The sequence below is a fragment of the Ctenopharyngodon idella genome, chromosome 4 (assembly GCF_019924925.1).
Source record: "Ctenopharyngodon idella isolate HZGC_01 chromosome 4, HZGC01, whole genome shotgun sequence".
Lineage (NCBI taxonomy): Eukaryota > Metazoa > Chordata > Actinopteri > Cypriniformes > Xenocyprididae > Ctenopharyngodon > Ctenopharyngodon idella.
Window position 1 is genome coordinate 22,283,714 of NC_067223.1, and position 14,338 is coordinate 22,298,051.

At 37.8% G+C, this 14,338-nt stretch overlaps 3 protein-coding genes across 5 annotated transcripts in view; all 3 read left to right on the forward strand.

Annotated features, from left to right (window-relative positions):
* Positions 1–14,338, forward strand: part of LOC127511452 (uncharacterized) — a 332,174-nt gene that overhangs the window by 10,797 nt on the left and 307,039 nt on the right. Inside the window, exon 7 of the mRNA XM_051892264.1 lies at positions 1,122–1,200. Within this exon, the coding sequence (XP_051748224.1) occupies positions 1,122–1,200 (79 nt within the window). The remainder of the gene's footprint in view (positions 1–1,121; positions 1,201–14,338) is intronic.
* Positions 4,962–14,338, forward strand: part of LOC127511206 (gastrula zinc finger protein XlCGF8.2DB-like) — a 64,908-nt gene continuing 55,531 nt past the window's right edge. Inside the window, exons 1-3 of one of the 2 annotated variants that reach the window (XR_007929880.1) lie at positions 4,962–5,018; positions 6,771–6,907; positions 8,511–10,945. Coding sequence is in view for 1 of the 2 variants with exons in the window: in XM_051891955.1 (XP_051747915.1) it covers positions 6,823–6,907; positions 8,511–9,481 (1,056 nt within the window). In the remaining variant the exon portion in view is untranslated. Of the gene's footprint in view, positions 5,019–6,770; positions 6,908–8,510; positions 11,018–14,338 lie in introns of those variants that run through there. The other variant, XM_051891955.1, reaches the window with a different exon arrangement.
* LOC127511175 (gastrula zinc finger protein XlCGF57.1-like) overlaps positions 4,998–14,338 on the forward strand; it is a 64,872-nt gene continuing 55,531 nt past the window's right edge. The window contains exon 1 of one of the 2 annotated variants that reach the window (XM_051891857.1): positions 4,998–5,018. The gene's annotated coding sequence lies outside the window, so the exon portion shown is untranslated. The remainder of the gene's footprint in view (positions 5,019–14,338) is intronic. The other variant, XM_051891860.1, reaches the window with a different exon arrangement.

A 14,338-nucleotide genomic window follows, 5' to 3' on the forward strand; every position in this document is an offset into this window, starting at 1 on the left:
TACTACAGCTGAACTTCTGTCACTGAAAGTACATGTCAGAATAAATGTGTGTAATGAATCCTCATATAGAGATCTGTGTGTGTGTGTGTGTGTGTGTGTGTGTGTGTTGATGGAAATCAGTCATTCAGTTCTTATTGTAGTGTCACATAAATCATTTTTATTGTTACTATCAAATTACCTTTCATTAAAATGTATCATTCAATAAAAAAAATGTAATTTGTTGTAAAATTGATAAATGACAATTGATAATAAATTATCAATTTATTAATAAATGTGAAATATATCAACCCAAATCATGTGATCATACTTTAAACTCTTGATCTTTGAAATTATGAGCACAATTATTATAATCTAATCCAGTTTACTTTAAATAATCTTTATAAGTTGTGAAGTTGCGTCAGTTACACTTTTTCCGTAAGTTGAATAGGGAAGGCGTTGGATGTAGCATAAGATTTTTGAACTGCAAGAGTTGTACACTTTTATTAAATATTGTCTATTATAAGCAATCTATTTGAAATCACAGGCCTAATTTTTCCTATTTTACCTTAATCACACACACACATATTATATATATATATATATATATATATATATATAGTCTTTATTTTTATTTACCATGCTATTAATTTCCTACTAAATGTATTTGATACATTTGATACTTACTATTCCGCGAAGAAAAGTTAGTTTAGGATTATTTGGTAAAGTGCATGATATTCTAGGGTAGTCTCTCCATGTAAGCATTAGTATGTTTAATGTACCTGGAACACTTATGGTTGTGTAGCCATTAACACTATCCTCCACTATAGTTAACATGAACTAGGCCCTTTTAAAGTTTTGGCTTATGTAAATTTCCACAAATGCCAATTTTTATAGGCTTTTAAAATAAAGTTATGTAGCATCATTGAGAACTAACATTAACAATGGACAAAAGGTTTTTTTGTTTGTTTGTTTGTTTTTGGCCTTACTCTCTGACCTCCTGAAGGCCACTGTGTAATTCTCACCCTGACTAAGACACATTGAGGGAAGCATTTCAATAAAGACAGGTACACACCAAGCCGATGCCGACGAACTAGTGGCGACAAAAGCAGACTGTCTCTGTCTCTGTCACATTTTCCAAAAAGTCCCAGTCTGTTGTGGTTGATCTACTGCTTAGCATGTGTCAGAGCCATTGAGAGAGAGAGTTGTGTCAATGGAAGTCCTGTATGTTAGTTAAGGGCAATCACGTCATGGTTTCACAAGAACAGGACACCAGCAGGTGATTGTCTTAGAAAATCCACTGGAAACAAGTGAAATGTAAAACTGAATTAAGTGACATTTAATTTATCTTAATGTTTACAATTCTTATGCACCCCATGCACTTATTACTATACAAATTAATACATAATATGTTTAAATTTAAAACAATGTTGTGGCAAAATAAAAAGACTTGTCAAAGTTTGTTGTTTATTTGAAATGTCATTTTTGGCAAAGTCTTAAGCTGGGCCAGAGTCAAAAGATAGAAGATGTTTATATTTGTTTTTTACTCACACATCAGAGAATTTAGAAATTACACATTTCCAGTCAGGTCGAGTCTCTGTTACAACTGGCAGTCTCATTTTTGCCATTTAAACCCTCTTTCATTTTTACTAAAGATCAACAAGAGCTGCTCAAATCTGACAGTAGTGCAGGTTATTGGCTGAAGTGTGGAGGTGATGAGCTTTGATTTCTGTTTTCTGTAGAGTTTCCAGTCTCTCTCAGCTCCTCCTAAATCTACAGACGTAAATGACGATCCCTTCAGTTCTCTCTCCTCTTTTGATGGTGTGAGAGAATCTGTCCGTCAGCTGAGAGACAAACTGGAGGATTTCTGCAAAGAGGAGCTGAAGAAGATCTCTGACAGAGGTAAAGTCCTGGAGATTCATCTGCTCTCAGAAATGATCCTCCATCATCTCATATCATGTAGAAGATCATATTAGAAATGTCTTAGGAACGGATGCAGGGATCATTTTCTCTTGTCATGATAATCACACTCTTCATGTCTGTTGATTTCCACAGTCACTTCCACCAACATTGTTCCCAGAACCAGGAACGACTTCCTACAATGTAAGTCACTAAGAAAACAAGCAAAGAAACTATTGAGTGTGTTCATGTTCTTCCTGTAGAAGGAGAAAGAAAACATGACAGAAGAGTTTTATATTGTCATATATCATGTAAATTAGCGTTTCTCAATGGGGCGTTCAGAGAATATTGGTGAGCTGGAAGCAATATCTTCAAAAGTGGGTGTTGAGGAGTTTTTGAGAAGTGTTTGTTTAAGGCACATATATGCCAAAGGTTTACAAGATAAAACTTGTAATTACTTGCAAAAGAAAATGGTCTGCAACATTATAACAACATTCTACACAACGCAAACATTTCATATGCATTTGTCTTGTTATCAGGGTGTGATGTACTAGATTCAGGATGTGGCCTGTTGACTTCCTACCTTCTTATGCTGCTTGTGGAGACATCATTTTTTTTAGCCATTGATTTAAGTCATCATGAAATGGAAACTGAGATCGACATATAACCACATGAATCGACTTCTCAAATGAAGTGAGAACTTCTCAGAAATTGATTTGATCATTGACATTTGCTAATTGTGGTGATCGTTTAATGTGAATGACAGGTTGCTGGATGAGGAAGGATTGAAACTCACTAATACAATATTCAAAATATAATGATATTTAAACTATCCAGGCAAATCTGTTAGCATTCAATTAGATGCTTTTTAAATGATATATTGGTGAATAATAATACTAATAATATACACCAAAATATATGTTATAAATAAAAATATATAAACCACCAATCAAAAGTTTGTTTTTTAAAGAAGTCTCTAATGCATTTATTTGATCCAAAATTGTCACAGACACGCCAGGCTCCACAGTCACCCAATCACATCGCACTCCCTCTCCTGAATACTGACAAGCCTCACCTGACGCCAATCCACACTCATCACCACAGCCACATAAAAGACACGCCAGTTCACTCAGTCACTGTCGTTGACACTAACCTGTGTTCACTTACCTCCTGGACTCCCTTGCTCTCTACTTACCTGTCTCCAGCGTCCTCCGTGATTCCCAGTGTCTCCTCGTCTCCTGTGTTTCTCCGGTGTGTTTTCGTTCCCATGTCTCCTGGTATCCACGCTCCCTAGAGAAACATTCAGACAAGTGTCAGTGCCAGCTCATCTGTTCAGCGATCCATTCATCTGCCACCTCTTACCTGCACTCTGATCACGCTCTGCATTACCTTTAATAAACCTGTTAATCTGTACCTGTGTCTCTGTCCCCTTCTGTATGTAACAAAAATACAGTAAAAAGAGTAATATTGTAAAATATCAGTATGATTTTATAGAACCATTTTCTATTTGAATATATTTTAAAATGTATTTTAAAAACTGAGTTGTTGCATAGTTGAAGTAATTTAAATATTTTAAATGTGAAATATTTTGAATTATATATAGTCAGTGAAACATTTTTCAATGTTTAATGAACTTTGTTAAACACTTTTGTTGAGCATTGTCTGTTTTCTTGCAGTTTTTTTTGGTCTAAAAATGTCTTAAATTTTACAATATTAAGGCTTAAAGGTCAAATAGTCAATAATTTAAATGATGGGGTCTTAATTACAACAATAAACGTTAGCATGTTATTTCAGCCATACTGATGTCTAGAGAGAAAGCCATTTTACCTGTCCCTCTTTCTGTGGAATAAAGTCCTGCTCAGATGTAGTACAGTAGCTGCTTTCTGTCTAAACAAAATGAAAATTAAACTTAAATGGTTCCTGCAATAAAGTGTTAAATTACCCACCATATTCCTACCTAAATTTAACATCTGCACTGGACAAAAGATTTAGCACTGCTTTTTATGCTTAACTTGAACAACAACAACAACAACAAATATTAATTTAAAAAATGAAATAAATGTCATAAAAACAATTAAATTTAACTTTCCCATGCATGTCAACACATTGTCACAACACTAATTTTGTTTTAAAACAAATGATAAGTAAACTATTTGTTTCTTGAAAATTATTGCTTCAATTAATTTTTTGTCAGATAGAACCTTATAATTCCAAGCAAGCAAGTTTTTTTTTTTTTTTTTTTTTTTAGAATTAGAAGGTTCTATCTGCGTTTGACCCGTTCCAAAAATCACCATTTACAAATTTGAGAGGATTTTGATATTGTACATTTAGAATGTATTTAGGGTCCCTGTCATTTTCATGTTTGAAAGAAACTTGTTCCCCATATAGGTTTTGCTATATGGAATGCAAAAACTCCCCCCATGGAAATGAACTCACTTTCAAACAAAGGAAATCTCGCGCCAGAGAATTGCACCTTTCTCATTGGCCAGGCCAAGACTCAGGGGCGGAAACTTTCCGTAGAAGTTAAATAGCCCCAATGCAGATCACCTTTTTACTCTCCTGGTTCTTCTCTTTGCTCCTGTTGATACTACGAATTGCATAACATGAGACCCCACCCGGGCCCCGAGCCGGGCAGGTAGGCCTCACTCCCTGTAAGCCATGCGCAACTGCCTCGACCACAAAAGAGTCAAATTAACAGCGCAAGTTTGTATGAATTTAAATAACCAAAAATATCTATATTGTGAGATATTGTTACTGTCATTGTTATTTGAATTAAAATGTCTTGAAGTAAGATTTTGGTCATATCCCCCACCCCAAAATGACACATAAAATGAACTCTGCTTTATTAAGTCATACACTGTTTTTAATGTGTATTTTTGACCTGTAAACCACATTTGTAGCTATTTGCATATTAATACTGTAATATCTGGTATAAATGGTTTCTACACCAAAACATTACAGTTTTTCCTATTAGACAAAATATCACACTCTTTCACACTTCTATCATTGGTTGTTCTTAATATTTTCTTGGAATATATACATATATGGATAGCGTGTCAACGGGACTTTTATTTTGGTTTGGTGGTGTGATGTCATAAGGCTGCGCCGCGCTCCCGCATCTGTTGTGATTCGGCTGAAGAAAGGTTTGTGTTTTTACGGATTTAAAGTGTTTAAATCAGTGCAAACTGTTGAGTAAATGTAATTATTTTTACAAGCTATGAACAATAAATCAAACACTCTTGACCTCGTTTTGCTCGTTGAATCAGTGTGTCGTAAACTTTTAAGTTCAGGTTGGAGTGAGATTAATGTTGCCTCTCCATCACTCTCTGTTGGCTCGATTTCAATATTGATTCATTATCAATTTATATGTGTATAGACTACTAAAAATCTTTTGTTAAATGCTGTTTGATTTTACAGTTTTCTTGCGTGCATTCATTAACATTCACTTGTGTGTCCTTATACGAGTATCATTAAAAATATTATAATGAAAGGTATTAACTCTTTTAAATTTCACAAATTTAAAAAATCTAGTGTTTGATCATGTCTAAATATTTATTCAAATGCAAAACCTACAAATAAGTAAGCAGTTATGATCTGCAAAACTCTTTTGAGAAACTAGACTAGTAGATAAGTATATATTTATTAAAGAGTCATACAAGTGGATGAACCATGGCATTACAAATGAAAATTATTGTAAATGTTGTTGACGTAATAATCAAAGCACACTATGCTGTAATGTTTACCAAACCCTGCTGCAAAAACCTGTATAGTGAAGCTGTTGTATATCCTTTCTTAAAGGGTTAGTTTACCTAAAAATGAAAATTCTGTCATTAATTACTCAACCTCATGCCGTTCCACACCCGTAAGACCTTTGTTCATCTTCAGAACACAAATTAAGATATTTTTGATAAAATCCGATGGCTCAGTGAGGCCTGCATTGTGAGTAAGTTAACTTAGACTTTCAAATGGCCAGAAAGGTACTAAAAACATATTTAAAACAGTTCATGTGAGTACAGTGGTTCAACCTTAATATTATAAAGTGACGAGAATACTTTTTGTGCACCAATAAAAAATAAAATAATGACTTTATTCAACAATATCTAGTGATGGGCGATTTAAAAACACTGCTTCATGAAGCTTCGGAGCTTTACGAATCTTTTGTTTCGAATCAGTGGTTCGGAGCGCCAAAGTCACGTGATTTCAGCAGTTTGACACGCGATCCGATCCACTGATTCACATCAATTGAAAGCAACGAAATGATCACATTCAGTGTCCAGAGAAGTAGTAAAAACATTGTTCAAATAGTGTATGTGACTACAGTGGTTCAACCTTAATCTGATGAAGCAACGAGAATACTTTTGTGTGCAAAAACAAAACAAAAATAACGAATTTATTCAACAAATTCGTCTCTCTCCTTTCATTCTGGTACGCTATTTTTTCTGCAGCGCTTCCAGGTTTTACGTCCAAATGCCGGCTCAGTATTGGCCGAGGCCTGATCACATGAGCAGCATGAGGCATGCGTGTGATGCTGACGCAGGAGCTGGCCAATAATGAGCCGGTATTTGAACGTAAACACGGAAGCCTTCACTGTGCTTACTGCGCCAACTGTGGAACAGACTGACAGGGAAGTGGAAAAATGGTTGAATAGTCGTTATTTTATCAAAAATATCTTAATTTGTGTTCTGAAGATCAACGAAGGTCTTACAGGTATGGAACGACATGAGGGTGAGTAATAAATGACAGAAATTTCATTTTTGGGTGAACTAACCCTTTAAGACCATTAACTCTCACTCTGACTCTCTTACCAGTGTTCTGAACTAGAGCTGATTGAGACGCACCCAGAGATTTAGTTTGAATTTATTTTTCTTTCTGTTAATTATTCTCATCTTAAACAGAGAAAAGCTCCTGGTGAAGCGACTGAGAGCCACGTGACACACTATTATAAATATGGAGTTTATTAAAGAGGAGAGTGAAGACATGAAGATCGAAGAAGCATTCAGTGTGAAACAAGAAGAAACTGAGGAACAAACAGGTTGGTTTCATTCTCAAAGCTGAACTCAGTCATTTGATTATATCAGAGGTGACACAGAAGCAGCATCAGAAGTGGCATTAATATAAAGTAGTCAACATTTGAAGTGGATCAAAAAAGTTCATCAAAATTGTCCTAAGAACTAAGTTGTCCTAAGGAAGGTTTTGATCCACTTCAAATGTTGACTACTATATTTAGACTGAATTTCCAATTACATAATTAAAAAAACAATCTCATAGAATTATTTTAGTATTTAAATACGAAATGATTTCTAATTTAATGTTTTAATTAAAATGTACTTTAAAAATGAAACCGCCACTAGGTGGCAGCAAGTCATTGTCTTAATGAGTGAGTTGAGTAAGTAAGCCAGATAAAGATGTACAAATTTTGTACTGCTCCTGTGTTAGTTGAGCCTTGGTGGGATTGTTCCAGATCCAAGTCGATGCAAGTCGGGTAGGTGCAGGAGCTGTACTACTGCAAAAAGACAACAATGTGGTTGATAGGCCAGTTAGTTTCTTTTCTGAGAAGTTTAATTCGTATCAATTGAAAAAGAAACATTGGCTTTGGTGTGGGCATTGTAGCACTTTGATGTGTATGTGGGTGGTGGTTCAATGCCCGTGGTTGTTTTTTCAGATCACATATTTGGGATAATGTCATGGCAGATGCTTTGTTACTTTCTCTGGTTAATGAATAAAACGAACTGTTATTAAATGTTATTTGCCCTTGATTGTAGTTTTATTTGTTTAGTGTGTTCAAGGCACCTGAGGACACTGAAAAATGGAGTTGGGTAGGTGATGAAAAGAAAGGTGTGACAAACTGAGGAAGAAGAACCCAAAAGCAGTAGAATGCTGAATTTCAATTTATTGAAATAATAATTAAAGACAGTTCAAGCAATAAAGGTCCAGGCCAGCTTGGGACCGAAGAAAATGGTCAGGCAGGCCGGAGTCAGAGTCCAGAGCAAACAAATCCAAATCATGAGACGGGAATCGGTGTCAGACAAGCAGGGTAGTCAGGCGAGGGGCAAACAGAACCAACAGGGACATCCAACTCACAATCAGAAACATGCAGGTATTCACAGCAGAAAGCAGTCTAGTGTGGCAAGTGGTAATCCAGAAAAATCCAAACTCCAGTCCCAATAACAGTCCTAAAGTTCAGCAGCACGAGAGATATCCGAGACCAGTAATTTCTGGAGAGGAACAGGAGACCGCAACTGGGCAGAGAAAAAATAAGTAAGATAAAAGAAACAAACAAAATTAAATAACTTGTTTTGTTCTGCTGTGTTCTCTTGCTAGCATCTGTGAGTGTTTTGGTTTCATGTTTGGTTGTAAGTGACTTTTGGACTATCGTGTTGGGTCATTCCAAAGTTATAACAAACACATTCTGCTTAATAAATGGGTCATATTGGGTTTTTTACATTAAGGGTTTAACCACCAGCAAGTAAAGTGAGCAATATTGAAAAGTCTTCTCAGATTACCTCTCTCAGTAGTTTAGTTGGTATAAGATGGTTAAGTTGGTTTTGATGCTTTACATGTTTAAATGTTTGGATGTCTGTTGCTTTGTGCCATTGAACTGAGGTTAACTTTTTTTTCCTCTTTCTTCACTTTAGACCTGATGGCACTGAAAGAGGAGAGTGAAGTACTGAATGAAATGGAAGAGAAAGATCAATATAAAAATCATCATGATTTCATTATTGAAGAAAAACCTTGTAGTTGCTCACATTCTGAAAACACTTCCTCACAAAAAATGGCTCAAAAAACAGGGACTAGAAGTGATTTTGTCTACAAAAAGTGTGGAAATGGATTCAATCAAAACAGAAGCTTTCACACGCACATGAAAATTCACACTGAGAAGCCTTACACGTGCCCTCAGTGTGGAAAGAGTTTTTATCATAGAGGACACTTTGAAGACCACATGGTAGTTCACACTGGAGAGAAGCCTTTCACCTGCCAACAGTGTGGAAAACGTTTTACCCGAAAAGGAAGTCTTAATTACCACATGAAACTTCACACTGGAGAGAGCCCCTTCACTTGCCAACAGTGTGGAAATAGTTTCACCCGAAAAGGAATTCTTAATTACCACATGAGAATCCACACCGGAGAGAAGCCTTACACCTGCCAACAGTGTGGAAAAAGTTTCACGCAAAAAGGAACTCTTAATTACCACATGATAATTCACACTGCAGAGAAGCCTTTCACCTGCCAACAGTGTGGAAAAAGTTTCACCCGAAAAGAAAGTCTTAATTATCACATGAAAATTCACACTGCAGAGAAGCCTTCCACCTGCCAACAGTGTGGAAAAAGTTTCAACCGAAAAGAAAGTCTTAATTACCACATGAGAATTCACACTGGAGAGAGCCTTTTTACCTGTCAACAGTGTGGAAAGAGTTTCATTAGAGAAGGAAACTTTAAAGTCCACATGAGAATTCACACTGGAGAGAAGCCTTTCACCTGCCAACAGTGTGGAAAATGTTTCAACCAAAAAGGAAGCCTTAACAGGCACATGGAAATTCACACTGGAGAGAAGCCATTTATATATGGTCAAGGTGGAAAGAGTTTCAAATATAAAATAAAAACTTGAATACCACATGAGGATTCATGTATGAATGTCTGGATGACATTACAATCAATTAATAAGTTTGTCCTGTAAACACACATAATTGATTATTAAGTAATTCTAAGAAGAGTATATTTTTCATGGCCACAGAAAAAAAAATCTTTCTTAGCATTTACAGCGCTTAGAGCGTGTAACAAGATCGAGATCATTTAAGTGACAGTTATTTGCAGGCAGGGAGTCAGAAACAAATATGTATTGTGCACAAATTTTATTAACTAAATCACAAACACAACTAATCTATCAAACACAGACACACAATCACACATACATAGGTAAAATGGAAGAAAGTGACAAAATGAAGCCGAAAATGGGAACAGGGAATGAAGCTATGGAAAAAGAGTCATTAAACCAGGAAAAGAACCATCAGTTTATCATTTCAAAACACCTCATTGAATGTACGGTACTTGCATGGCCGTTGTGGTGGAAGCTGTTTGTGAAGGCTCATGATGGTTCCATGAGTTTCATTCGATTTCTTCTGTGTCGAATGAAGAAGTTGTGATGAACTTGCATGCTAAGTTCAAATCTGTTCTGGTTGAGAGAGAAAGAGTTCTCTCTCTCCATGAGTAAGCACATGGCTGGTTGTAGATCGAGGCCTGTCGTTGCGGCCGCACACAGAACGGCAAACAGAAGATGCAGAGGAGGAAGAGCTGATGGTTGCCTGTTCAGTAATTGTAAAGTTGCCATTTTCTTCTGAGTTGGAATGAAGGAATTACAGTCTGACTCTGTTGAGAGAGTCCTCTCTCCCGAGTGAAGACATAGCAGGTTTGGTCCAGGCCTGCCAGTTGCCCATGGGCCCCATTTGTATGTGTTGAACTCCATCATACCTCCGGTCTAAAATGAACACTACACACCACCGTGTTTTTCAAAGCAGAAGTGAAGTCCTGTCTCTTCACCTGCACAAAACGCACCCAGGCATGGAAGATAGCACCTTCCTTTTTCATGTTACCTCTGGACTTGATGTCCTGACAGGCTGGAGTTCATGCAGTCTCCACAAACATAATAATTTACCATGATGATAAATTGAAATACAAAAACTACCAAAAACACACTGACCCATGACCACTCCTACTGAATACCAACCTACTCTGCACTGAGTCAACGCAGAGCCTGGCAAACAATTCCCTCTTGTGACATAAAATGATGCGATGTTGAGAAAAACACAAACAGTCAAAGAAAATTTTAACTTAAAAAACATTAACTTTTCATATGGTATTTTCGTACAAGGCTATATATTTAGTTCTGAATTTTTTTTAACTTGCAATATGCTCTAACAGCTGAAAAGCAGCATGACCCTCTCATTAGTTGGTGTCAGGAAGCCTGTTGATCAGAGCGTTGGACTGTTCTTTACTAAGTTTTCAAAGTTACATACTTTGATGTCATAAGTAAATAGTATGCAGTGTTATGGATTTGCAGTATGTTTGTAAAAAGGTGACCAGATTATGATTTAGTGTACATAATTCACTTGACAACTGGAAATAAATTGATTACAAACTGGTAATATTTATATGTATTCTGTTTATCTTTTTCCTTTTACTACCAAGACAAAATGTGGTTCAAGGAGCACGAAGAATCATTTTCACACTTGAATTGGCACCTCTGAGTCCTGACCTTAACCTCATTGAAAGTCTTTGGGATGTGCTGGAGTAGACTTTACAGAGTGCTCGACTCTTGCATTGTCAATACAAGATCTTGATAATAAATTGATGCACCTCTTGATGGAAATAAATGTCGTGATGTTGCATAAGGTTGTTCAAGCAATGATATGATGAATGCTTCATTTTTTTGTGTGGCTTTCCATCCGGAAGGTTGTGGAGTGGAGACTTCTGATGGTGTAATACAATCTTGTTCCTGTGCCATTTCTGAGAAGAGTTGGAATAGATCCTTGTGGTTGGCATGTGGTGGAATCTGAATATTCCATTTATATAGTGCGGGCAGGATTTTCTCATTAATAGATAAAGATTTTGTAGCTAATCTGGAGCTTCATCTTGAAGGGGGTTGATCTTCTATGGATATTTCATCGATGTCAAGGTGGTTGGGTTGAGTTTTCTTGGACGTCTCCTCAGAGAGTATGGCGTGTTCTTCCGTATCAGAGCAGGTCATTATCATAAAAAGAAAGGTGAGGAATAAGACTTTTATTAGTTGCTTGTATTATGCAGGAGTTTGCAAGTTGTCTTTTGCAGGATGTATGCAGGGGAAATAACTTCAAAACAAACAAATTATCTATTTTATTTATTGAAACTGTCAGGGCAAAGTGGAGTCCAATTCACAGCCAAATTTTGCTTTCAGTCAAATGAACCCCAAAATAGCATCTACTCTGTTTTCCTGAAAAAAAAGGAAAAGATTTGCATTAACATTTTAAAATGTGTGTATGACAAATTATTACCTTACTCATAACTTGTGTTCATCATTTCATTTTCTGTGAGTGCTGCCCTGATAAACTTTATTGGAACATCTGAATTTTTTTCTGTACCATGTCTATAATTCCAATTCTGCACTTATTTTTGCACAATTTTTGTTACTGTATGTTTAAGCAACAACAAAATGAGGGACATTTTACTCACCCAGGATCAGCACTACTTTATCCTGGTCAAGAGCTGTGCTCTATACGGAAGTGGTAGTCCTGGAGAGCCAGGAACCAGCGTGTTACCCGGGCATTGGTTTCCTAGGCTCTGGCCATCCATTGAAGAGGAGCATGGTCTGTGACGAGGGTAAAGGAGCACCTGAGGAGATAACAGCAAAGTTCCAGGACTGCCCACTTAATGGCCAGAGCCTCTCGTTCGACAGCTGCATATTTGGTTTCTGTTGGGGACAGTTGCCGACTCAAAAAAAGAACAGGATGTTCTTCACCCTGAAACTCCTGGGAAAGGATAGTGCTAAGACCATAATCTGATGCATCTGTCTGTAAGATGAAGGGCAAGGTGATGCATTGAGGACAGGCTCAGTGATCAAAGCTTTCTTGAGGGAGTTAAAGGATTTCTCTGCTGCCGGTGACCATTGCACTTTCTTGGGTTGTCTTTTCTGGGTCAGGTCTGTGAGTGGACAGGCTAGAGAGGAGAAGTTAGGGATAAAGCATTGATAATATCCTGCAAACCCCAGAAAGGCACGTACCAGTCTCTTGGTTGTGGGGCGAGGGTAGTTACGGACTGCCGCAATCTTGTCCTCCTGGGGCTTGACGAGGCCACAACCAATCCGATACCCGAGGTTCCGTGCTTCTGTGAGTCCCAGATGGCACTTCCTGGGGTTGGCTGTGAGTCTAGCCCTTCTGAGCTCCAAGAGGACCTTCCGGAGTCGAGTGAGGTGTTCCTCCCAGGTCTCTGCATGGATGACAACATCATCGAGGTAAGCAGCTGCAAAGGTGCAATGGGGCCGCAGAATGATTTCCATCATCCACTGGAAGGTGGCAGGTGCCCCGTGCAGGCCGAAAGGAAGAAACCGGTAATGCCAGTGCCCATTAGGGGTGCTGAAGGCAGTCTTCTCCCGGGCTGATGGAGTAAGAAGGACCTGCCAGTATTCCTTGGTGAGGTCCAAAGTGGAGATAAACCGGGCCTTCCCCAGCTGGTCGATAAGCTCATCTACACGGGGCACGGGGTACCCGTCGAAAGTGGAGACCTCGTTGAGTTTTCTGAAATCATTGCAGAACCGAAAGGTGCCGTCGGGCTTAGGGACCATTACGATGGGGCTGGACAAAGGGCTACAAGACTCTTTGATGACTCCAAGCTTGCACATTTTCTGAACTTCCTCCTCAATAGCCTGTCTTCGAGCTTCCGGTACTCGGTAGGGCCGCTGCCTGACGATGACATTGGCCAGTGTTCGAATGTCTTGGGAAATTACTTGAGCTTGGCCTGGGGTCTCAGAGCATACATCAGAGAACTCATGAATCAGGTGCCGGAGGTCATTTTTCTGGTTCGGAGACAAATTTTCATCAAAGGCCACTACCGGGAGTGTTCCTTCCACCAGGGCTGCAAGATAGTGAGGCCCTGGTTCAAGTAATTTCTTCAACAGGTTGACATGGTAAATCTGCTCCGTTCGTCGGCATCCCAGTTGACAAATTCCCAAATAAAGAATATTTTCTTTATATATGCAATGTCTGTGACTATTTTTCCAACATAGCACACTAATTATTATATAACTGACCACTTTTCGTCACATTCTTGAGCACAAAGGTAACTGTTATGTACCAAATACAGCATTAAACAGCATTTTTTTCATATATAAATCACCCACAAATTCAATTTCTCTTGCTTTTTCCACTTACACAATAATGACGATTTGATTTGTGATGATTAACAAGGCAAATTGACTTACCAAGGAGATCGTTAAACTCACAGGAAAAATCCAGAATAGTGCAGGCACAGCACGTCCCATTTAAATACTTTTCTTTACCCTTTTTAATCGAAAATACACTTCGTAAACACTTTAGCAACACTCTGTCACTAGTAGAGTATATGTATATCACCTTACACTTTTATATTTTACAAGTTAACTGTCATTTTCACTTACATTACAATATCAATGTCATTCACAACAAATGGAAAATAAAATGCGTCACTTCACTCACATCAATCCATCGATAAAACACATCAAGAAGATTATTTCTTTGTTCCTGTTTCCCTGGAGCTTCAGCGAACACCGCGCTCATCAGCATCCATGCACGATAGAGAGAGCTGCCTCTGACTCCACGAGCAAACCTTGTGCAAAACCCGGAAATCAGTTTTTCCGCTGCGCCACTTTCTGCGCTCTCATTGGCCCATGTTAAGTTCAAAACTACTTGCTATTGGTCACATTAATAACCAAGTAAAAATATAAGTTTGTATAAAATGA